The sequence below is a fragment of the Vombatus ursinus genome, unplaced genomic scaffold (assembly GCF_900497805.2).
Source record: "Vombatus ursinus unplaced genomic scaffold, bare-nosed wombat genome assembly UNPS02014848.1, whole genome shotgun sequence".
In the NCBI taxonomy this organism is placed as follows: Eukaryota; Metazoa; Chordata; class Mammalia; order Diprotodontia; family Vombatidae; genus Vombatus; species Vombatus ursinus.
Genome location: NW_020954626.1, coordinates 7,891,425 through 7,916,905, shown reverse-complemented (window position 1 = coordinate 7,916,905; position 25,481 = coordinate 7,891,425). Strand labels below are relative to the sequence as shown.

The following is a 25,481-nucleotide window of genomic DNA, read 5'->3' as shown; positions in this document are numbered from 1 at the left end:
AAGAAAGAAGTTAAGGAGGTGAATAGAATTTTAGAAAAATTAGATATGATAGACCTCTGGAGAAAACTGAATGGGGATAGAAAGGAATATATCTTTTTCTCAGCGGTACATGGCACCTACACAAAAACTGACCATGTATTAGGTCATAAAAACCCCACATTCAAATGCAGAAAGGCAGAAATATTAAATGCGTCCTTTTCAGATCATGATAAATTACATGTAATAAAGGGTCATGGACAGATACACTAAAACTTATTTGGAAACTAAATAATGTAATCCTAAAGAATGAGTGAGTCAAACAATAAATCATAGAAACAATCAATAACTTCATCCAAGACAATGACAATAATGAGATAGCATATCAAAACTTATGGGATGCAGCCAAGGCAGTTCTTAGGGAAGATTTTATATCTCCTATATTACATAAATAAAATAAAGAGATCAATGAATTGGGCATGCAAATAAAAAACTAGAAAAAGAACAAATTAAAAATCCCCAATTGAATACTAAATGAAAAATTCTGAAAATCAAAGGAGAGATTAATAAAACTGAAAATAGGAAAACTATGAAACTAATAAATAAAATTAAGAACTGATTTTTTGAAAAAAAATAATAAAATACATAAAACTTTATTTAATTTGATTTAAAAAAAAGAAGGAAGAAAACCAAATTACCAGTATCAAAAATGAAAAGGGTGAATTCACCACCAATAAAGAGAAAATTAAAGCAATAATTAGGAGACATTTTGCCAAACTGTATGCCAATAACTCTGACAATCTAAGTTAAATAGATGAATATTTACAATAAAATGCCCAGATTAACAAAAGAAGAAATAAAATACTTAAATAACCCCATTTCAGAAAAAAAAATTGAACAAGCCATCAATTAACTACCTAAGAAAAAATTCCCTGGGCCAGATGGATTTACAAGTGAGTTCTACCAAATATTTAAAGAACAATTAATTCTAATACTATATAAACTATTTGGAAAAACAGGTGAAGAAGGAGTTCTACCAAATTCTTTTTATGACACAAATATGGTGCTGATACCTAATCCAGGAAGAGCAAAAACAGAGAAAGAAAATTATAGACCAATTTCCCTAATGAATATTGATGCAAAAATTTTAAATAAAATATTAGCAAAGAGATTATAGCAACTTATCACCAGGATAATATACTATGACCAGGTGGGCTTTATACCAGGAATGCAGGGCTGGTTCAATATTAAGAAAACTATCAGCATAGTTGACCACATCCATAACAAAACTAACATAAATCATTTGATTATTTCAATAGATGCAAAAAAAGCTTTTGATAAAATACAGCACCCATTCCTATTAAAAATACTAGAGAGCACAGAAATAAATAGGAAGGTTTCCTTAAAATAAGTGGTATCTATCTAAAACCATCAGCACGTATTATATATAATGGGGATAAGCTAGAAGCTTCCCCAATAGGATTAGGGGTGAAACAAGGATGCTCATTATCACCACTATTATTCAATATTGTGTTAGAAATGTTAGCTTTAGCAATAGGAGGAGGAAAAGAAATTCAAGGAATTGGAATAGGCAATGAGGAAACAAAACTATCACTCTTTGCAGATGATATGATGGTATGCTTAGAGAATCAACTAAAAAACTACTTGAAATAAATTATAACTGTAGCAAAGTTGCAGAATATAAAATAAACCCACATAAATCATCAGCATTTCTATATAATACTAACAAAGCCCATCAGCAAGAGATAGAAAGAGAAATTCTATTTAAAATAATAGTATTCAATGTAAAATATATGGGAGTCTACCTGCCAAGACAAACCCAGGAACTATATGAACACAATTACAAAACACTTTTTACACAAATAAAGTCAGATCTAAACAACTGGAAAAATATCAGTTGCACATGGGTAGGCCAAGCTAATATAATAAAAATGACAATTCTGCCTAGGTTAATTTACTTATTTGGTGCCATACCAATCAAACTACCAAAAAAAAAAGTATTTTACAAAGCTAGAAAAAAATAATAATAAAATTCATCTGGAAGAACATAAGGTTAAGAACACCAAGGGAATTAATGAAAAAAAAATGCAAAGGAAAGTGGACTAGCTATACCAGATCTAAAGCTATATTAAAAAGTGGCAATCATCAAAACTATTTGGTACTAGATAAGAAACAGAGTGGTGGATCAGTGGAGTAAGTTACGTACACAAGACACAATAGTAAACGACGACAGTAATCTACTGTTTGATAAATGCAAAAACTTCAGCTTCTGGGATAAGAACTCACTATTTGACAAAAACTTCGGGGAAAACTGGAAAACAGTAGTCAGAAACTAGGCATAGACCAACATCTCACACCCTATAACAAGATAAGGTGGAAATGGGTACATGATTTGGACATAAAGAGTAATACCATAAGCAAATTAGGAGAGCAAGGAATAGTTTACCTGTCAGATCTATGGAGAAAGGAAGAATTTATAACCAAACAAGAGATAGAGAACATTATGAAATGCAAAACGGATAATTTTTATTACAATTAAATTAAAAAGGTTTTGTAGAAATAAAACCAATGCAACCAAGATTAGAAGGAAAGCAGAAAGCTGGGAAACAATATTTACAGCAAGTATCTCCAATAAAGGCTTCATTTCTAAAATATACAGAGAACTGAGTCAAATTTATAAGAATACAAGTCATTCCCCAATTGATAAATGGTCAAAGGATATGAACAGGCAATTTTCAGATAAAGAAATCAAAGCTATCTATAGTCATATGAAAAAATCCTCTAAATCACTATTAATTGGATAAAGGAAAATTAAAACAACTCTGAGGTACCCTATCACACCTATCAGACTGGCTTATATGGCAGAAAAAGAAAAGGAAAAATGTTGGAGAAAAAATGGGAAAATTGGAACACTGATGCATTGCTGGTGGAGTTGTGAACTGATCCAACCATTCTGGAGAGCAATTTGGAACTATACCCAAAGGGCTATAAAACTGTGCATATCCTTTGACCCAGTAATACCGCTTCTAGGTCTGTATCCCAAAGAGATCATAAAAATGGGAAAAGGACCCATATGTACAAAAATATTTATAGCAGCTCTTTTTGTGGTGGCAAAGAATTGGAAACTGAGGGGATGCCTATCAATTGGGGAAGAGCTGAAGAAAATTGTGTTTTATGAATGTAATGGAATACTATTGTTCTATAAAAAATGATGAGCAGGAGGATTTCAGAAAGAACTTGGAAGACTTATATGAACTGATGCTGAGTGAAGTGAGCAGAACCAGGAGAACATTGTGCACAGTCACAGCAACACTGTGCGATGATCAACTCTGATAGACTTTGCTCTTCTCAGGAATGCAATGATCCAAGACAACTCCAAAAGACTCATGATGGAAAATGCTGTCCACATCCAGAGAAAGAATTACAGAGTCTGAATGCAGATCAAAGCATACTATTTTCATGTTTTTTTTCCCTTTCTCATGGTTTTTCCCTTTTGTTCTGATTCTTCTTTCATGACATAATATGGAAATATGTTTAACATGACTGTACATGTATAACCTATATCAGATTACTTGCTGTATTGAGGAGGGGGTAGGGAAGGGAGGTAGGGAGAAAATTTTGGAACTCAAAATCTTGTAAAAATGAATGTTGAAAACTATCTTTACATGTAATTGGAAAAAAATTAAATTCTTTTAAGTGGAAAAAAAAAAGAACTGGACATTTGGGGAAGGGAATACCCATCAATTGGGGAATAGCTGAACAAGTTGTGGTATATGATTATAATGGAATATTGTTGTGGTATGAGAAACAATGACGGGGATGGTTTCAGAAAAACCTGGGGGGAAATTATATGAACTTATGCAAAGTAAAGTGAGCAGAACCAGAAGAATACTATACACAGTAAGAGCAATATGGTAATGATGATCAATAGTGAAAGACTTAGTTACTTTGTTCAATACAATGATCCACGATAATTCCAAGACTTAGGATAAAAAATTCTTTTGTCCTCCAAAGAGAGAACTGATATACTGTGAGTGCAGATTGAAACGTATTTTTCCTTTTCTTTATTTTCCTTGGATTGTTTGTTTGTTTTGCAATTACTAATGTAAAATTTTGTTTTGCATGATTTCATATGTATAATGTACATTACGTTTCTTCCCTTCTCAATGGATGGGTGAGAGGTATAAAAAGGAAGAGAATTTAAAACTGAAAATAAACTTTTTTAAAAGAAAAAAATACAAAAAAGACAGCAAAAAATAGTTCAGATGGAGAAAGACAAAAAGGACAATTTTGTTACTACTACCGTGCTAAATTTGCTTTTTAAAACAAATTATATATCAGAAGTTCACTGTTTCATATAAAATTCTCCTTTTTATTCTTCATATATTGAATTGCTATTATTTGTAATTTTTAAATTGATAATTTTAAAAATCTATCTTTAAAAAAATCTAAGTCCTGAAATTTGGAAAAAAAAAAAAAGGAAGGCTTGGTTAAAGACTCCAACTTAACAGTCTTCCTAAAAGCATGTGAGGATGAAACTGGAAGGAAGACAACAGGCAAGAAAAGAAAAAGATATTCAAAGAATGTTAACAATCTTCCCTGTCAAAGTTAGTAAAGTACTACAGTTATACACTAATGTCACAGTCTTGAATGTGCTTAAATAGGAATTGGAAATGGGCCTGAGGAAAACAATGATGAGAAAGCAATGAAATTAGAACAACTATGTACAGAGGAGAAGGAAGCTAGGTGGCTCAGTGGATAGACTGCCAGGCCTGAAGTGAGGAAGACTGATCTTCCTGAGTTCAAATCTGGCTTCAGATACTTACTAGCTGTGTGACCTTGGGCAAGTCATTTAACCCTGCTTGCCTCCATTTCCTCATCTGTAAAAATGAGTTGCAAAAGGAAATGACAAACCATTCCAGTATCTCTGACAAGAAAAACCCAAAAGGGGTCACACAGAGTAGGAAATGACTGAACACCACCACTTAGGGCAGCTAGGTAGCATAGTTAATAGAGTGCTGGTCCTGGAGTCAGGAAGACTCATCTTCTTGAATTCAAATCTGGCCTCAGATAAGTATCTGAGCTGAAGAAGGAAATGGTGAACCACTCCAGTATATTTGTCAAGAAAATCCCAAATGGGGTTATGGAGAGTCAGACACTATTAAAAAAAACAACTGAACAACAACAAAAGTACAATGGAGGTCCATGTCCATGCTTTTGACAACTTTGAGGACTCTGAGAAATTGATTCCCAAATTATTATTTTTTTCATTTTTAAAAGTTTTATTAATATGTTCCATATTTACATCACATAAATTTCTAGATTACTCCCACTTCTTGAAAGGTCTCTTTTTTTTAAACTTTTTTAATTTAATAATAAATTTATTTATTTTTAGTTTTCAACATTTGCTTCCACAAGATTTTGAGTTCCAAATTTTCACCCATCTCACCCCTCCCCCACCCCCACCTGACATGCATTCTAACTCCCCCTTCCCCCACTCTCCCCTCCCATCCATCCCCCCCCCCCCTCTCTTATCCCCCCCCCCTTCTATTTTCCTGTGGTACAGATTTCTGTACCCCATTTCCTGTATTTCTTATTTCCCAGTTGCATGTGAAAACATTTTTTTTAAACATGTGTTTTTAAAACTTTGGGTTCCAAATTTTCCCCCTTCCTCCCTCCCCTCCCACCCTCATTGAAAAAGCAAGCAACTCAATATAGGTTATACATGTGCAGTTATGCAAAACACTTGCATAGTAGACATGCTGTGAAAAACTAACTCTATTTCCCTTAATCCTATCCTGCCCCCCCCATTTATTCTATTCTTTCTTTTGACCCTGTCTCTCCTCAGAAGTATTTGCTTCTGATTGCCCCCTTTCCCAATCTGCCCTCCTCTCTATCATCCCCCTACTCTCCTGTCTCCTTCCCCCACTATTTTCCTATAGGGTAAGACAGATTTCCATACCCAATTGAGTGTGTATGTTATTCCCTTCTTAAGTCAAATCCTATGAGAATAAGATTCACTCATTCCCTCTCACCTTCCCTTGTTTCCCCTCCATTGTAAGAGCCTTTTCTTTTCTGTTTTTTTTTTGTGAGATAATTTGCCCCATTCTACCTCTCCCTTTCTCCTTCTCCTAGTATAATCCTCTTTCACCCCTTAATTTTATTCTCCAGATATGACCCCTTCAACTTCAACTCACCCTGTGCCTTCTATCTATCTATCTATCTACCTATCTATCCATGTATATATATATACATACATATAATTTTTTCCCTCCAACTACCCTAATGCTGACAAAGGTCTCATGAGTTACAAATATCATCTTTCCATGCAGGAATGTAAACAGTTCAACCTTAATAAATCTCTCATGATTTTTCTTTCCTGTTTACCTCTTCATGTTCCGCTTGAGTCTTGTATTTGAAAATCAAATTTTCTATTCAGCTCTGGTCTTTTCATCAAGAATGCCTGAAAGTCCTCTATTTCCCTGAATGACTATTTTTTCCCCTGCAGAATTATACTCAGTTTTTCTGGGTAGGTGATTCTTAGTTGTAATCCTATCTCCTTTGCTCTCTGGAATATTGTATTCCATCCCCTGCGGTCCCTTAATGTAGAAGCAGCTAAATCTTGTGTTATCCTGATTGTGTTTCCATAATACTTGAATTGTTTCTTTCTGGCTGCTTGTAATATTTTCTCCTTGACCTGGGAACTCTGGAATTTGGCTACAATATTCCTAGGAGTTCTCCTTTGGGGATCTCTTTCAGGAGGAGATTGGTAGATTCTTTCAATTTCTATTTTGCCCTCTGGTTCTAAAATATCAGGACAGTTTTCCTGAATAATTTCTTGAAAGATGATGCTTAGGCTCTTTTGATCATGGCTTTCAGATAGTCCAATAATTTTTAAGTTCTCTCTCCTGGATCTATTTTCCAGGTCAGTTGTTTTTCCAATGAGATATTTCACATTGTTTTCTAATTTTTCATTCTTTTGGATTTGTTTTACAGTGTCTTAATTTCTCATAAAGTCACTAGCTTCCAATTGCTCTATTCTAATTTTTAAGAAAGTATTTTCTTCAGTAATCTTTTGGACTTCCTTTACCATTTGGCCCATTTTGCCTTTTAGGGCATTCTTCTCCTCATTGGCTTTTTGGACCTGTTTTGCCATTTGGGTTAGGCCATCACTTTCATTTCTCTTCTCAGTTTTTCCTCTACTTCTCTTACTTGCTTCTCAAAATCCCTTTTGAGCTCTTCCAAGGCCTGGGACTGATACTGATTTTTCTTGGAGGCTTTGGGTGTAGGAGCTTTGACTTTGTTGTCTCCTTCTGATTGGATGTTTTCATCTTCTTTGTCACCAAAGTAAGATAATATAGTCTGACTCTTTCTGCACTGCTTACTCATGATCCCAGCTAATTACTGGAATTATAAACTCTTTATTACAGTAGAGGCCTGCTTCCATTGTGTAGAATGTACTGTCCCAAGCTTCAGGGGTTTGTACAGCTGTTTTCAGAGATACTTCTAGGGATGTGTAAATTTTCAGTTCTTCCAAGGTGGTATGATAAGGGGCGAGGTGTTTCCTCTCCACCACCACAACAAGCTCCACCACGCCAGCACTCCTCCTCGCCCCAGGACTGCCCCTCAGAACTGTGACCCAGATCCAAGCACGGGCAACGCAAGAGATTCCTGCCTCAGCACAGGCAAAGAGATCCCTACAATCCCCCTCTGATCAGCCACTCGATTCCCCCTCAATCTGTGGGCCTGAAGCTCAGGAGGCAGCCGCTGACCCAGAGGCCACGCTCCGGACTTGTGGCTGAGACCTAGCTCCTTTCTCACCGCAGAAATAGACTTTTCTCACTGACCTTCTAAGTTGTCTTTGCCATTGGTGGATTGAGAAGTCTGGAAACCTCCACAGCTGCCTATGATTCAGTCCTCTGAGGCCTGCTGCAAGTTTGCTGCGGCCTGTGCACCTACGCCGAACTGAATTCCTCTCCCAGCCAGGCGTGATATATCTTTCTGATCAACTATCCAGGTTGTCTTAGGCTAGAAATTTGTTTCACTCTGTCTTTTTGTGGGTTCTGCTGCTTTAGAATTTGTTTAGAGCCATTTTTTACAGGTATTTGGAGGGGTTTGGGGGAGAGCTCAAGACAGTCACTGCTTTCACTCCCACCATCTTGGCTCCGCCCCCTGATTCCCAAATTATTTGAAGGAAGATACTAAAGAATGGGAGGGAAATTGGACCTTATGAGTGCTCAAAACAGTTAGCAAGAAAATATCAATATCTATTGATCCACACATATGTCCACATTCCCATTTGAGAATGTATTTGAGAATGTTTGGACACAGTGAGGGCTTCTGAAGCCTCCTTCATTAAGTGCGTGCTACGTGCCAGGTATTGTACTAAGCCCTGGGAATACAAAGAATGGGAAAACACAATCTCTGTTCTCAAAGAGCTCACAATCTAATTGGCAAAGGGACTGTGGGGAGAGACAATATTTAAGCAATTATATATAAGACACATAACAGGATCAATTATAGATCATCCAAGAAGGAAGGAACTAATATTAAAATGAACCTGGAAAGGCTTCTTTTTAAAAAAATTTTTAACATGTGTTTTTAAAACTTTGGGTTCCAAATTTTCTCCCTTCCTCCTTCCTGACCCACTCTCATTGAAAAGGCAAGCATCTAGATACAGGTTATAGATGTGAAGTCATGCAAAACACTTCCATAGTAGTCATGTTATGAAAAACTAAGTATATTTCCCTTCATCCTATCTTACCCCCTATTTATTCTACTCTCTCTTTTGACCCTGTCCCTCCTCAGAAGTGTCTGCTTTTGATTATCCCCTCCTCCAATCTGCCCTCCCCTCTATCAACCCCCTGCTCTCTTGTCCCCTTCCCCCCTTATTTTCCTGTAGGGTAAGATAGATTTCCATACCCCATTGTGTATGTTATTCTCTCCTTAAGTCAAATCCTATGAGAATAAGATTCACTCATTCTCTCTCACCTTCCCCCATTTCCCCTCCACTGTAAAAGCCTTTTCTTGTCTGTTTCATGAGATAAGTTATCCCATTCTACTTCTCCCTTTCTCCTTCTCCCAGTATAATCCTCTCTTACCCCTTAATTTTATTTTCCAGATATCACCCCTTCATCTTCAACTCACCCTTTGCCCTCTATCTATCTATCTATACATACATATAATTTTTTTCCCTCCCACTACCCTAATACTGACAAAGGACTCATGAGTTACAAATATCATCTTTCCACGCAGGAATGTAAACAGTTCAACCTTAATAAGTCTCTTATGATTTGTCTTTCCTGTTTACCTCTTCATGTTTCACTTGAGTCTTGTATTTGAAAGTCAAATTTTCTATTCAGCTCTGGTCTTTTCATCAAGAATGCTTGAAAGTTCTCTATTTCATTGAATGATCATTTTTTACCCTGAAGGATTATACTCAGTTTTGCTGGATAGGTGATTCTTGGTTGTAGTCCTATCTCCTTTGCCCTCCAGAATATCATACTCCATGCTTTCCAGTCCCTTAATGAAGAAGCTGCTAAATCTTGTGTTACCCTGATTGTGTTTCCACAATACTTGAATTGTTTCTTTATGGCTGCTTGCAATATTTTCTCCTTGACCTGGGAATTCTGGAATTTGGCCACAATATTCCCAGGAGTTTTTCTTTGGGGATCTCTTACATCAGGTGATCAGTGGATTCTTTCCATTTCTATTTTGCCCTCTGGTTCTAAAATATTAGGGCAGTTTTCCTTGATAATTTTGATGATGTCAAGGCTCTTTTTTTGATCATGGCTTTCAGATAGTCTAATAATTTTTAAGTTCTCTCTCCTGGTTATATTTTCCAGGTCAGTTGTTTTTCCAATGAGATATTTCACATTCTCTTCTATTTTTTCATTCTTTTGGATTAATGTTACAGTGCCTTGATTTCTCAAATTGTCACTAGCTTCCAATTTCTCCATTCTAATTTTTAAGGAAGTATTTTCTTCAGTAAGCTTTTGGACTTCCTTTTCCATTTGGCCAATTTTGCTTTTGGGGGCATTCTTCTCCTCATTGGCTTTTTGGACCTTTTTTGCCATTTGGGTAGGCTATTTTTAAGGTGTTATTTTCTTCAGTATTTTTTTTGGGTCTCCTTTAGCATCACTCTCAGTTTTTCCTCTACTTCTCTTACTTGCTTCTCAAAATCCTTTTTGAGCTCTTCCATGGCCTGGGACCAATTCCCAGGTCTTCCTTCTGGTTGTATATTTTGATCTTCTTTGTCACCAAAGTAAGATAATATAGTCTGACTCTTTGTTAAGGTAGAGGTCTGTTTCCAGTGTGGAGAATGTACTGTCCCAAGCTTCAGGGGTTTTGTGCAGCTGTTTTCAGAGATACTTCTAGGGACCTGTAAATTTTCAGTTCTTCCAAGCTGCTATGATCAAGGGCGAGGTGTTTATTCCTTTCCTGGCCTGTGCGCTGGTCTATGAGTGACCACAAACACTCTTTTCTATCTTGGAACTGTGAGGATTTCGTCTCCACAGCCACTACATGCTCCCCCACGCCAGCACTCCTTCTCACCCCAGGACTGCCACCCAGAACTGTGACCCAGATCGAAGCACAGGCAAAGCAAGAGAATCCTGCACCAGCAGAGAGATCCCTGTAATCCCCCCCGATCAGCCACTCGATTTCCCCTCAGTCTGTGGGCCTAAAGCTCAGGAGGCAGCTGCCGCCCCAGGGCCGAGCTCAGGGAATGGGGCTGGAACCTCACCGTGCTTCTCTCTCACCACCACAGACACAGACTTTTCCCACTGACCTTCTAAGTTGTCTTTGGCCTTCATGGGTTGAAAAGTCTGAAAACCGCCACAGCTGCCCGTGATTCAACCCTCTGAGGCTTGCTCCTGCTGCGGCCTGTGTGCACATGGTGAACTGCGTTCCTCTACCCACCTGGCATGATATACCTTTCTGATCAACCATCCAGGTTGTCTTGGGCTGGAAATTTGTTTCACTCTGTCTTTTTGTGGGTTCTGCTGCTTTAGAATTTGTTTAGAGCCATTTTTATAGGTATTTGGAGGGGTTTGGGGGGGAGCTCAAGCAAGTCAATGTTTTTACCCTGCCATCTTTGCTCTGCCCCTCCCTCCCCCCAGAAAGGCTTCTTGCAAAACATGGCATCTTAGCAGAAACTCGAAGCAAGTCCTGAGATAGAGAACAGGAGGAAGAGAATTCTAGGTATAGGGGACAGCCAGTGAAAATGCGCAGAGTCAGGAGATGGAGGATCTTACGGAGGCCAGTGTTACTGGATCATAAAGTACAAAAATCAGCTGTAAAAAGACTAGAAATGTTGGAAAAGGCCAGTCTATGAAAGCCTTTAAAAACCAAACCAATTCTTCTCATATCATTCTTCATCAATTTATGTCTACAAAACTGTTCATTTTTAAAAATATTGATGGTATAGTATCAATTGTTCTACTTTTGATGACTCCACTCTGCAACAGTTCACATGCCTTTAACATCATCTATTTCCTCACTTCTTATATCACACTAGGATCCCACCACATTCATGACACAACTTATTCAGCCATTCCACAATCAATGTACATCCTCTTAGCTTCCCCTTAGTATTTTTTGCCACCACAAAAAGAGCTTCTATCAACATAAACCATAAAGGGACTTTTCCTCTTTCTTTGATCCCTTTTGAGTATAAGCCTAGCAGTGGTAGAGCACAGGGGCAAAAGGTGTATACTGTTTAGTAACTTTTTTTGTACAATTCCAAATTGCTTTCCGGAACCCATTCACAGGTTCATCAATAATACATCCATGTGCCTGTTTTCTCACAGCCCCTCCAACATTTATCATTTTTCTTTTTTGTCATCTTTACCACTCTGATGAGTGTGACTGGAAAAGCAAACAACTTTGAAAGCTGTAAGAACTATGAACATTCATGATTCCAGAGGATCAGTGATAGAATATGCTATCCATAATAGAAAAGTGATAGACTTAGGATGCAGAATGAGACATCTACTTTGTGTTGAGCCATTAAAGAAATTGTTTTTTGCTGGACTGTGCATGTTTGTCATTCACTTTCAGACAAGGTCACTGGGGTCCATCTCCAGTCATTCTGATCTGTACCTTGCCAATGGACTCAGATGACTCTGGAGGAAGTGAGGCTAGTGACTTTGCAGAGCCCTCCCTTAAATCCATTCACTTGCAAATCATGACATCACCTTCTTGATATCATGGTCCTTTTCAAGAATGAAATACAAACAACCAATGAACAAGATAAGGTCAGTGTATTATTAATTTTACTTAATTGTTTTATTTTGTTAAAAGAGACCTCTCATAAAGTGGGAATAATCTATAAATGGTTGTAATGTAAACAGAAAACATCAATAAAACTTAAAAAAAAAACCACTAAAAAAAAAAAAAAAGGAAGGAAAGAAAAGCCAAACAGAGAATTATGTATTTGATTCTGAAGGTAAGCAGGAGTTTATTCAAAAGGGATTGGCATGGCCAGACTTGTACTTAAGGAAGATCCCTTTGATAATTAAGTAGAGGATGGGCTTGAGTGGGGAAACACGAGGCAGGAAGACCAACCACAAGGCTTTTGCAACAGTCCAGGTATGAAGTAATGAGGATCAGCACCAGGGCAGTGGCAATGTCAGAAAAGGGAAGGAAGCATATGTAAGAGATGTTGTGAAAGTAGAATTGATAAGACTTAGCCCGAATTGAAGTTCAATTTTTTTAATACCAATATTCTTTTTGCCTTGTTACATGACTGTAAATAACAATTATAATATTCATATTTGACATTTGTTCAGTGATTGAAGATTTGCAAAGCACTTTATATACTTTAAAGAACTGAAATTGAGGCTCCCTAGAAAGTCAAAGAAGAGGTGCATGGTGGGCATGACCAGCTTGCAACAAATTCAAACTTAGGAATTAGCAAGATATCACGGAAATGGCTGACCAAGAAAGAAGATGGGCTGGCCACGAGTTGAGAGCAAGAGCTAACAGATGGACAGTCTACATGCTCCACTGATATTCTTATTATGCCAAGCAAACAAGGCCCCCATCAAGTGGGGTGGATCCCTGTAGCAAATTTATGGAAGGACAAGACACTGAATTACATAAAATAGGCAGGCATAGATAGTTTGCAACACGCACTGTTGGTTGCAATACCTGCATTGTTGATGCATTGGGAGTCTGGTACATGTGCAAATCCCATCAGCTTGCTTAGACCCTGTCAATCTGCTTCCAGGAGAATCATGAGGAGTAGAGTATGTAAGGATGTTCTGTAACTGGTTCTGGTTGGCTTGCCACACAATTAGGAAAAGTCTTTTACCATTGGCTGTGAAGCCAGAACCACTAGCATCTTCCAAAAACCCTGAGTCAGCGCTGACCATCTTTTTACTGCAAGTGAGATGGTGTCTTCACTCTTGATCCATGTTATAAGGGGAAGGGACAATGGGGGCTTCTCCTCCTGAGACCCCATAATAAACTGGCCTGGGTTCTTGGCTTTCATGTTCCTTTTGGTTCATTCTTTTCCTTCCTAAGCAACAGGAGTAGGTCGTCCAGCCTCAAGGGTTTCAAAGGCTGGGAGTTTGAGCCAGAAGAATCCTGGAGGCTGGGTATTATAGCTAGACCAGCAGTAAGGCCACAAGGAGCAAAAAATGATCATTTGAAGGGAGTACAGGAGCCAGCAGTGATACCCTTTGGCCTCTGGACAGGACCTTGGTGGGACTAATGCTACGTAGGAAATAAAATAAATGGGAGTGGGGGAGGATTGTGCCCCAAAGATGTTGTGGGAAATGTTGGTACATTTGTACATGCTATGTCTGTGAAGTAAATATCCCTTTGTAAAAGCTACCTGGTATTAAGTAGCTAAATGAAACTGTGCTGCACCTCCCTCCCCTGCTCCCACCTCAGTGGAGAGAACACAGTTCATAAGAGCTCAAGCGAATCAGAGAAAAAAGGCACCTACAAACCCCTTGGAGTGCCCTAGAGCCTGAGGGGCAGATGCAGCCTTCTTGACCCTGGGAGAGTGAGGCCAAGGCATACAATAAGATCATAGATCCCATTTCAGTGTTTACGTATATTTAATATATTCTTTCCACTTGGTGATATTCTAGAGGGCAGGGCCTATTTTGTTTCTGTCTTTATATTGCCAGTACTCATCAAAATGCCTATTACAGAGCACTTAATAAATCTCTATGGAATTGATTTGTAAAAAATGGCTTACCACATAAAAGGAAAGTGCTGTTTCTGCTCTTTAGTGGATTTAGTCAAGAAGAAAGACCTATGTTCAAATCCTGCCTCAGGCTACTTGACCTCTTAGGCTCAGTTTCCTCATCTGTAAAATGGGAGTAATAATAGCACCTACCTCACATGACAGTCATGATGATCGAGTGAGATTATATATGTAAAGGAATTTGCCAACCTTTAAGCACTATATTGAAAAGATAAAAATTAATGGGAAGGAATGAAATCCCTTAACTGATAAGAATGATACTTTCATTTTTTAGAATAATTCTTCTGTACCACCCTCTCCTTAACTGCTTCTGAGTGCTGTAAGAGTCTTCTGAACTAACTTCACAAAAGAATATTTTACAGAAAAAGGATGATGAACTAATGTCAATTACCTTTAAGTACATTCACTTAAGCCTAGATTCATGTAGCACTTGCTCAGGTAATTTTTTCCTTCATTTTTCTGTTCTGCCTGCCTCTGTCTAAAAGGAACTTAATTTGCTTTCTGTGCACTCAGATTAAGAACCATAAGATTGCAGATTTAAAATTGGGAAGGACTTTAGAGTTTATTTAGTCCAATCTCCTTAATTTTACAGATAAGGAAACCAAAGCCTAGTGGTCAGATGACTTTCGCAAGGTCACACAACTATTAATTATTTGGAAGAATAAGAATTCGAATCCACATTCTCTGACATAGGAATACAGTTGTTTCTGTTTCTTTCCAAAAAAGGAGCCTAAAAGAAAAGCATAAATACTGTGGGAATTGATCATAAGATGAAATAGAGTTAGTTCTAATGTAATATATAGAAATGTATTTTTAAAAGAATTGAAGAGGTAGCTCACTTTTATATGGGAATAAGGACTAGGCCGGTGATGTCATTGGTATAGGAAATTTTGTGGGTGAAGGGAAATTCCCTGTACCAATGCAAGTCAGCACCTTCTCTGCAATTTATAATCTTCAGGAATTACCTAGAGATTGAGAGGGTAAGTGACTTACCTAGGGTCACATTGCTATTATGTGACAGGGGTAAGACACAAACCTAAGTCTTCCTGGTTTTGCGGTTGGCTTTCCATTTATTATACCTTATTACCTCTATGTTACCTTTATACAAGCACATGTGTTTGGAAATCATTTTCATATATATTAGTTCACTTAATTTTCATAGATATAATAACCCTCATTTTACAGATAAAGAAACTGAGGCTGAAAGACATTAGGATTTGCCCACAGTCATATAGTAGTAAGTTTCAAGGAAAAAATTGGAACCTAGGACTTCCTGACTCTAAGTATTCTATTCACTAAAGCATGACATATTGGATTTGTTACATACATTTTTTTAAATGAAGAAAACCATACTGTATTATTACACTACTAAGATCACTGACTTTGACTTTAAAAAATAGAAACCACAGGATTCATGGCTGTGACACTAAATTTTGTTGGATTCCATCATGGACTCTAAAATGCTAACTTTTAAATTTTGTATTCATAGTTTTTATTGACCTAAACTGGCCACATTAAGCTGCTAATGGTTTTCCTACACACCAGATGAAACAAAGAGTGGGAGACATTTAACTGTGAAATGTGTCATCCTCCAGGAGTTCCATCCAATTGTTTGTGCCCACCAGCTACAATAAAGCAAATGCATCCACACACATAAAATAGTGCACTGGTTTTGTGGAGGTTTATTTACTATTCTAATGGTTATTTCAGAGAAGCCAAGGCTTTAAATGACAACCACATGGATAATTACAGTGTAATGTGTTTGCTTTTCAATTTCGTCAGGTTTAATTCCACATCCACTAAAGAAACTAGCATTCACTCCACAAATGCTATAGTTGTACCACATGACTGAAAAAGAAATGAATTCTTTTTGCTAAAACTTTAACGTCTGAACATGTCATGCCTGACACCCACCCACTTGTCTCTCATAAGCCTTCCTTTAATGGTATTACTAGATTTTGAAAAGCCATTTACTTTCCATTGATAAATTAACTTTTCTCATACGGAGAAAAACCTGTAATTTTCTGTGCCAAGAAAAATGAGGTGGTTTTATCTGGTTAGGACCCAAGTCTATAGTTCTTGAGCTTTCTGAATCTCTAATTACTTTAAAGAGAATTTGACATTTTTTGTTGTTGTTCACTTGTTTCAGTCGTGTCGGACTTCATGACTTCATTTGGGGTTTTCTTAGCAAAGATACTGGGTGGTTTGCCATTTCCTCCTAGGACTGATAACCTGAGTTCTCACTTTTTGTGGAATTGCCCATTTAGTTCCAAAGTACTGCATAGCATCTGTATGGTATTTACTTAAACAAAACAGGAGCATACGTTTTAAATCACATGACTCTTTGTATACAAATCAGAATACTCTAACCAAATACAATTCAGTGTATTTGTTGCCTATACTAACAGAAAAATGCATACCCTACCCCCAAAATGACATATACTCCACAAATTGTTAATGTTTAACTTCGGAATATATTTTCATGCTTACATTTTAGTCATCTAGTCAGTCAACAAGCTTTTATCAAACACTTACATAGCAAGCACTATAGTAAGTGTTGGGGATACAGAGAAAGGCAAAAACAGTCCCTGCCCTAATGGAGCTCACGTTCGAACGGTGCAGACAACGTGTAAATAAGCAGGTGTGTTGAAGATATATACATAGCAGACAGAAGGTAATCTCAGAGGGAAGGCCCAAGCAGCTAGAACTGGGGAAAGGACTGAAAAAGTTGAGATGTGAGCTGACTCTTAAAGAGAACGAGGGGAGGGAAGCTAAGAGTTGAACCTGAGGAAAGAGGGCATTCCAGGAATGTTCAGTCATTTTTCAGTCATATCCTAATGTTCATAATCCCATTTGGGGTTCTTTTGGCAAAGATGCTGGGGTGGGGTTTGCCGTTTCTTTCTCCAACTCATTTTACAGATGAGGAAACTGAGGCAAACAGGGTTAAGTGACTTGCCCAGGGTCACACAACTAGTATGTGTCTAAGGCTGGATTTGAACAGGAAGATGAGTTTTCCTGATTCCAGGCCCTGTACTCTATCCATTGCATCACCTAGCTCCCTATTCCAGGCATAATGGAGGACAGCTAATAAAAAAAGCAGAGTCAGGAGATGACATGCCATGTGCAAGGCACAGCAACACGCTGGTGTAGCTGGAGTCTAAGGTATGTGGTAGCAAGTAAACTGTGAGATGATAGTAAAGGCAGGAAGAGGTTAAATTATGAAGAGTTTTAAATGCCAAACAGAGGACTCAATATTTGATCCTGAAGGTAATGGAGAGTTTGGAATTTATTTTATAGTTGGGGAGGATGACTTGGTCAGACCTACTCTTGAGAAAAAAATCTATTTAGCAGTTGAGTGCCGGAAGCATTTGGAGTGGAGAGTTGATACTGGGACATCAATTTAGAAGGCTTATGCCTTAGTCCAGGAGAGAAATGGTGATGGCCTCAAGTAGAGTGGTGACTGTATGAGTGGATCAGTGGTACCATTTTGCATTACTCAAATACTCAAAGATATCAGACACTTACTAGCTTTATGACCCTGGGCAAGTCACTTAACCAACCTCTATTTGCCTTAATACACTCGAGAAGGAAATGGCAAACCACTCCAGTATCTTTGCCAAGAAAACCCCATGGACAGCAATGACATGCCGTCCACAGGGTCACGAAGAGTCGGACACAACTGAATGACTAAACAATATATACTCTACAATCCAGTGACACTGGTCTTCCTTCTGTTTCTTGCACATGATGCTCCATCTCCGCACTCCATGTATTTTCATTGGCTAACCCTTAGGCTTGGAATGCTCTCCCTCCTCACTTCTTCTTTCCAGCTTCCCCGGCTTTTTTCCAAGTCTCAGCTAAAATCCTACTTCTTATAAGAAGGTTTTCCCAGTCCCCTTCAATGCTAATGCCTTCCTTTCCAACTTATCATCTATCTACCTTCTATGCTAGCATAATTGTCTACATGTTGTCTCCTCCATTAGAATGTGAGGAGGCACTGCTTTTGCCCTTTTTTTGTATACTCATCACTTAACACAGCACCTGGCATATAATGAGCAATCAATAAAAGCTTGTTGACTTGAGTGGGGAAAGGGGGACATATAAGAAAGCTCTTTTGACAATAGAAACTACAAGATTTGTCAACAGGATTGGATCTGTGGGATGAATGAAAATAAGAAGTCCATGACAACAATGAGGCTGCAAGCCTGGGGGACTGGGTGGTGGAACTCCTAATAAGGAAGTTTAGAAGAAGGGACAAGGTTTTGTTTTTGGGGGGTTTTTTGGTGGGGGGAGAAGAAGATAGTAAGTTCTGTTTTGGACATGTTGTATTTGAGATGCCTATTGGGCATTCAATTTGAGATGCCCAAAAAACATTTGAGACGCATGATTACACCTCAGGAGAGAAACCAGAGCTGGATAAAACTGGATAAAAATACAGCAAAGGAGACAATAAAGGGAGGAGAACCAGGAGAGAGCAGTGTCAGGAAAACCCAGAGAGGAGAGAGCATCCAAGAGGAGGTGATCAAGAGTGTCAATATTGCAGACAGGTCAAGAAGGATGAGGATTGAGAAAAGGCCATTGGATTTGGTAATTAGAGTGAAAAGAAGAAAGGGTCAGGGACAGAGTTAAAAGGTGTGCCTAGATGAAGATCCAGCAAAGGAGACAAAAAAAGTTTCAGAAGCCAGATTGTAAAAAGTTCATTCTCATTCTCTCATTCTCTCTTTCATATTCTCTCTCTCTCTCTCTCTCTCTCTCTCTCTCTCTCTCTCTCTCTCTCTTTCTCCTCCCACCTCCCCTCCCCTCCCCCTACTCTATCCTGGTTCAAATAATTTTAATAGATGTTACAATATTAACCTAAGACTCGGTTTCATCATCTGTTAAATGGAAATAAGAACACATACTATTATAAGGAAAATACTTTGTAAGCTGTAAAGTGAGTTGTAAATATGAGTTGAATATGAGTTGAATAATTCAGTAAAATAGGAAGCTACTACCAGATTAAGTTTTATCACCCTCTCCCCAAATTCCCCCCAAAGTCCCTCAGCTGACCCACCCATTTTCTTCCCCTGGGAGCAGAGATCCCCTAGCAGTAGCCTAGCAGAATCTCCCTTTACCCCATGTATTCACAGTACCTGAAATTTTTTCCCCCAAGATTCAGTGTCTCCCCATCTCAATAAAATAAGACATTTTATATCTGGTTTACCTCTTATGCTGCCTATTCTATGCATGTCTTGTGGTGCTCGCAGCTGCCCTGGAATTGCTAGGGCTCTGGATATTAACATCCCCAGGAGTTGACAATACTTCAAAGCTGGTCTCTGACAATGGCACCAACACCAGTTCTTCAGTCTACTCAGTTTTCATGACTGTACTCCTACACTCCTCTTCAGCTCCACATAAAGATAATCATGACCTTGATCTCAGTGTCTCCCACAAAGGTTCCATTTCCATTTTCAGAAATTCTGAAATTCCTTTAGCTTACATAATATTTTATTCCATTTTCCCCCATGCCTTTTGACCCCTAACCCTGTTCATCATCACCAGGACCCCTATTCCTTCCACTACTAGTTATTTCTGAGAGAACAATCTAAACATACTGAGCTTAAAGGGAAGGATCAAAATCACGCGAAGTACTGGCAAATTTCACATCATTTGATCCATATGGAATTAAAAGGAAAAGACATTCAAGAATGAAAATTCTCATATTGACTTTATCTGGAAAGGTAAAAGAAGATATAAGATATATTAGAGTCAGTATTTTTTTTTAATCTTTCTATTTTAGGGACTAAGTTACCCGTATGGACCATTGAAATAGTCATTTGATTGATCTCCACGTTTCAAATCTCTTGCCATTCCAGTCCATCCTTCATTTAGCTGTCAAATTGATCTTCCTAAAGCACAGGTCTGACCATGTCATCATCCCTTCTTCCCATTCAATAAACTCCAATAGCTCCTCTTTACTTCTAGAATCAAACATAAAATCCGGTTTGGCTTTTAAAACCCTTCATAACCTGGCCCCCTGCCACCTTCCAGTCTTACACTTTCCTTCCATCCATATACTCTAAAAGCCAGTGACACTGGCCTCCTGGCTCTTTCTCTCACACAAGACTCTATCGTCCAATCCTGGGTGTGTTCACTAGCTGTCGTCCATGCCTAGAACTCTACCCCTCCTTGTCTCCATCTCCTGGCTTCCTTCAAAGCTCTACTAAAATCTCACTTTGTGCAAAAAGCCTTTCCCAGTCTCTCTTAATGGTAGAGCCTTCGCTCTGAGATTATCTCTAGTTTATCCTGTTTATATCTTGTTTGTACATAGTTACTTGCATGTTATCTTCCCCATTAGGAAGCGAAGTCCCTTTAGATCAGGGACTAACTTCCTGTTGTATTTGCATTCCCAAATGCTTTCCTGGCACAGAATCAGGATTAATAAATGCTTGTTGACTTGATTTAACCTTTACTCTGTCCACCCAAAAAGGGGGAAAAATGTAAATGTTAAAAATTAAGTCAGTAACAAAGTCTGATGCTATATAATTATAATGGATGATTGATTGAGCAAGATCCAGTCATGTTATCTCGGTGTTCTAAGAAAATCTGAGGTAAGTTACATCAACTGTTCGCATTGAAAACCATCCTAAAATGAAAATCTACATCTGGACAATATGATCAAAAGCACTCTTAGCCTGAGCTTGACTCCACTGACAGGATTTCATCACAAGCGAGGGCCTGGCTGCAGGACGTGGAGGAGGGTGAGGGACAAGTCTCCAGGTCTTTAGACTGGAGTCCAGGATTCCCCACTCCCCACCCCTCGCCTGCCTCCCTTCACCTCAGTTCCCCTGCTTGCTTTCCAAAGCCAGTCTTCTGGATGCCATTCACAGCAATATTTTGCCCCAGAGGGGGACTTTTTACACTGAGATTACATGTGACAATAGCATTAGGAAATTTAGTGCCCAAGCTCTTGGGCATCATAGGTTCATTTTATTGCCAGTAACAATGATCTGTTAGTGACAAATAATGAGCTGCTCATTTCAGAATATTTTCTTCCATTTTGTTTATCCCCCATTAAAAATGGCTATTGTGCTTACTGCAGACTGCTCCCTTCTATGCCTCTGGGGCCATTAAAAAGCTAGGGAATCCTTCTGCCACTCTGAGATAGAGACAAGAAGATTTCCTTCTCAAGCTCGCTACCAGGCTCTATGATTCAAGTTTGGGGGACCTGTCTTATCCCCAGCTCGAAATTTCCTAGGGTACCTGGGGCAGGACAAAGGAGAGCTGGACGAGCCTTGAGTCATTATGAAAAGCCTTTACTAACTAACAGGTAGTGGCACTGACTGAAGAGAGTCTAAGCCAACAGAGAGAGGGCCACATTTCCACAAACCAACCCTTTGGTCCAACATCATAATACAAGGCCCTCCTGAACTTCATTCTCAGCACTCACTCCCTGACATGTATCCTGAGCCTCTGGAAGTGCATTCAAACACTGTGACCTAAAGGTACAATTTTGCAGCCATTCCCTCTGTCCATAGTTGATTCTCCCCACTGCAACAAGAAGGCATAGACTGGTACTCTTTTCGTGTGGATGGACAGACAGGCAAGAGGGTCTGAATATCTCCAATAATTCTAACAGCACTTTCAAACATTACGTGCACTCCAAAGAACTAACCTAAATAGGACGGAGTCTGTCGTGCCACGTCATACTATGTTGAATAAGATGCCAGCCAGGAACCACAGAATCTGAGTTGGAAAGGACCTCATAAGGACCCCAACTAGTCCAGCCTGTGCTTGTAAACAAATGTCCTCTATAGCAGTGGTTTCCATTTAGTGGTTCAAGAACCCCCTAGAGGTGCATAATAATGGCCCAAGAGGTTCATGCTAAAAATCCTTAAATATCACTTGAAGCAATAAATAATTACCCAATCATGTTATAAACATACAGGGTATCCTGAAAGTCTTAGTGCAGTAGACTTCAGGGACACCCTTTATTTTTCCTCTGTGACAACAAGCTTGTAGATGTTTGAAGCATTAGAGGTTTGTAGTTACTGATAACACTCATTGAATAAATCTAAAAGCATATTGTGAGTAATATATTAAATTGCTTTGGAGGCTCACAATACCTTTTCTGTTGTTGTTGAAAAGAGTTCAAGAAGAAAAAAAAAAGATAGGAACCACTGGTCTACAACATCCTCAACAAATGATCATTCAACCTCCGACCTGAACTTTGACTTTTTTTCGGTTTTGCCTTATTTACTTGTTTTTCTCCCATTCATTCATTTGTTCATTAATTCAGTTAGTTTTATTCTATAATAATTCCTCAGTAAACCACCTCTTTCTTTCCACAGTAGAACCATCCCTTGGAACAAAGAAAAATCAACTAGGAGAAATCAGCCACCACAGGGAAGATATCTGACAGTACCAGCAACACTGCATAGCCATAGTCCTTTACCTGTTTATCAAGAGGAGGAAAGTGTGTTTCACCATCTATCCTTGAGGACTCAAGAGGGCCCACATTGCATTTAATGTGAGTTCACTGGCCTTTTAGAGTTTTGTTTTCTCATTCACATTATGGTAGTCATTGTGTATACTGTTCTCCTGGTTCACTAGGCACTTGATTCTTCAAAGATAACTCTTGTTCAGCTCTTTGTGGTACCTTCATTAGGAAAGTGGGCAATTCTACATCTTCAGTGCTTTCATTATTAGATAGAGAATTATAAACATTTAGGTAAACATGACTTTCTGAATCAATTAATTACTGAGACAGGAATACTGAAATCCTTTAGGTTTGCTTTCTGGGAACTGTATTCATTGGTTCCTTTTAGTGCTACATTAAAGAGCTGACTGAAGAGGTCAGTTCGATTATTTCTCCTCTATTTCTAATACTCTAATCTGTGGTTCTATCTACTCCAAATACAGCCTAAAAGCATGACTATTAATAAATGTACACTATTTAATATCATCATTGTGGTTATTATTAATAATGTCAATGCTGCGCAAAAACAAGCAGTTATAATACTAATCCTGCTTTAGGTTTAATAATGATAGCTCACATTTATATAGCACTTAGATTTACAAAAGCAGTTTCCTCACAACAACCCTGTGAGGTAATTATAACACAAGTTTTCTGACCCCCATTTTACAGATGAAAACCAAGGCTCTAGGAAGATGCCATTTATTCACAGTCAAGTACAAAATGCAAAGGCACTAATGGAATTTAAGTCTTTCCAAAAGCCCCCAAAATCATATTCTGAACTTGAATATTCTGAAGTCTGCATACAGCATGTTGTAGCAGCAATTCTATCCTAATACAGCAGACTGAAATTTTAAAGAACATCACTAAAAATGTTAATGAGCACATCTGGGGGGTAATTGACAATTTCCCCCAAGAATATGTTATTGTTATTTCTGAAGCTATTTTAAATAATAAAGTTTATGCTGCCACTAAAATATTGCAAATGCTTTCCTGGTGGTTATTTTTCATAGATCCATCAATTTATGATTTGGCCATATTCCCAATGGGACTCCAGGGTTTGGAGAGTACACTGCCTTCTTTTCAACTAATCAAAGGCAGAACTGGGATTCTTTGTCAAAAGGGATAGAGGATGGTTGAATGACTCAAATAGGATAAAAGATAGAAACTTATATCAAGATAACTTTCTAGATGGAAGTTACCTTCTAAAAATATATCTTCCTATCACATTATAATTTTTTTTTAAATTTAAGTGCTGAACTATAATAATGAAAGAACTGTAGAAAAGAGAGAATGGTTTGATTCAATGGATTCTGATGATGCTAATGAGAAAGCTATAATTTTCCAGGTCTAGAAGTAAAATTTTCTAATTATATCCAGTGACCCAATTATACATTCATTGACTTCTGATCACCCAAAAGGTTTAGGGCTAGAAATCACACATGCAAATGGACAGGCCAGAGAGAAAGAGATGATTTCATGGCTTGGTATTTTTCTAGAATTCCCTGATTAGATCATTTCAGTTACTAACTTAGAAGATTTGCAGAAATAGCTTAAAATTTTAAAAGATTAATTTTTTTAAAAGTACCTGTAGGGAGGTAAGAAGTGTTATGCCAAAAGTTACTGAATGGGCCTTAATAGGAAAGGCAGTGTTGTATAATTAAAAGAGCTCCAAATTGAGAGTTAGACTGGGCAATTCATTTCTTCTATTTGGGCCTCAGTTTCCTCCTGGGTAAAATTAGGGCACTGGATTAGCATTAGATGATCTTCAATGTACTTTCCATCTCTAAGTTATATGAAGCTATGAAGTTGGAGTCCAGTTAGGTATGGGAGGAGGGAAAGCAGAAAAGATACTACACATCAAGCCAAGCAAAGAAGTCAAAACCATGACTTGTTAGATAAGGTAGAGAAGGCTAAGCAAGTGTTCTAGATCAAGGCAGGTGAGGAAGGTTCAGAACCTAAAGGTTTAAGATTCAGCAGGAATAGGAATTTGAGTATAACAGGAGAAAGATGTAAGTGTCATAACGAGTACAAAACACAATTGCATTGTTGACATTAAAGAAATGGCTGCTATGGAAGACTCAAAGTTTGTAGCCAAAAAATCCTTGGAATTGAAAGGAAAAGACTAAAAGCATTCAACCAGTACCCAAAAAGTACAGGAAATTTTTCCCCAGTAGATGTTGCTACCTAAAACAATTGTAGCATTGTAGAATTTTAGAATTGGCAGAGACCTTAGCAATCATCAGGTTCCTCTTTTACATCTAAGACCTCCTAAAAACTTGCTGAAGATTATACAACTAGCTGGTGGTACTCATTAACTTTTTTCAGTGTCTGTAGAGAGAAAGGGTTGAGAAATAAATGCATTTCCAAGTACCTTATATTAGAGATGGAATCACTTTATGCCTAAAGTGATTATATGATGTGATAAATGTGATCCTTAAAATGCAGTGTATAAATAAGATTGATATAAATCAAATGGTTTCCCCATTTACTGACCCCATAATTGCAGAAAAGGTTTATTTCTGATTGGTCTCCAATTATCAAGGTCTCTTCAGTCTTCAGTCTTAAGTTTCTCAGTGCCATAGCTTCTCTGTTATCATAATAATAACTATCAGTTTTATAGCACTTGAATGTTTGTAAAGTCTTTATATATGTCATTTCATTTGATCCTTATAACAACCTTGCCAGGTAGATGCTATTTTGTTATTGTAGTTGTTGTGATTATTTAGTCATTTCAGTCATGACTTCGTGGCCCCATTTGGGGTTTCTTGGTGAAGCTGCTGGAGTGGTTTGCCATTTCCTTCTCCA

At 38.1% G+C, this 25,481-nt stretch overlaps 1 protein-coding gene across 2 annotated transcripts in view; it reads left to right on the top strand.

The window, feature by feature from the left end:
- ZNF280D (zinc finger protein 280D) overlaps window positions 1-25,481 on the top strand; it is a 146,174-nt gene that overhangs the window by 102,243 nt on the left and 18,450 nt on the right. The window contains exon 22 of one of the 2 annotated variants that reach the window (XR_003567195.1): window positions 22,549-22,727. Coding sequence is in view for 1 of the 2 variants with exons in the window: in XM_027840825.1 (XP_027696626.1) it covers window positions 22,549-22,551 (3 nt within the window). In the remaining variant the exon portion in view is untranslated. Of the gene's footprint in view, window positions 1-22,548; window positions 23,088-25,481 lie in introns of those variants that run through there. The other variant, XM_027840825.1, reaches the window with a different exon arrangement.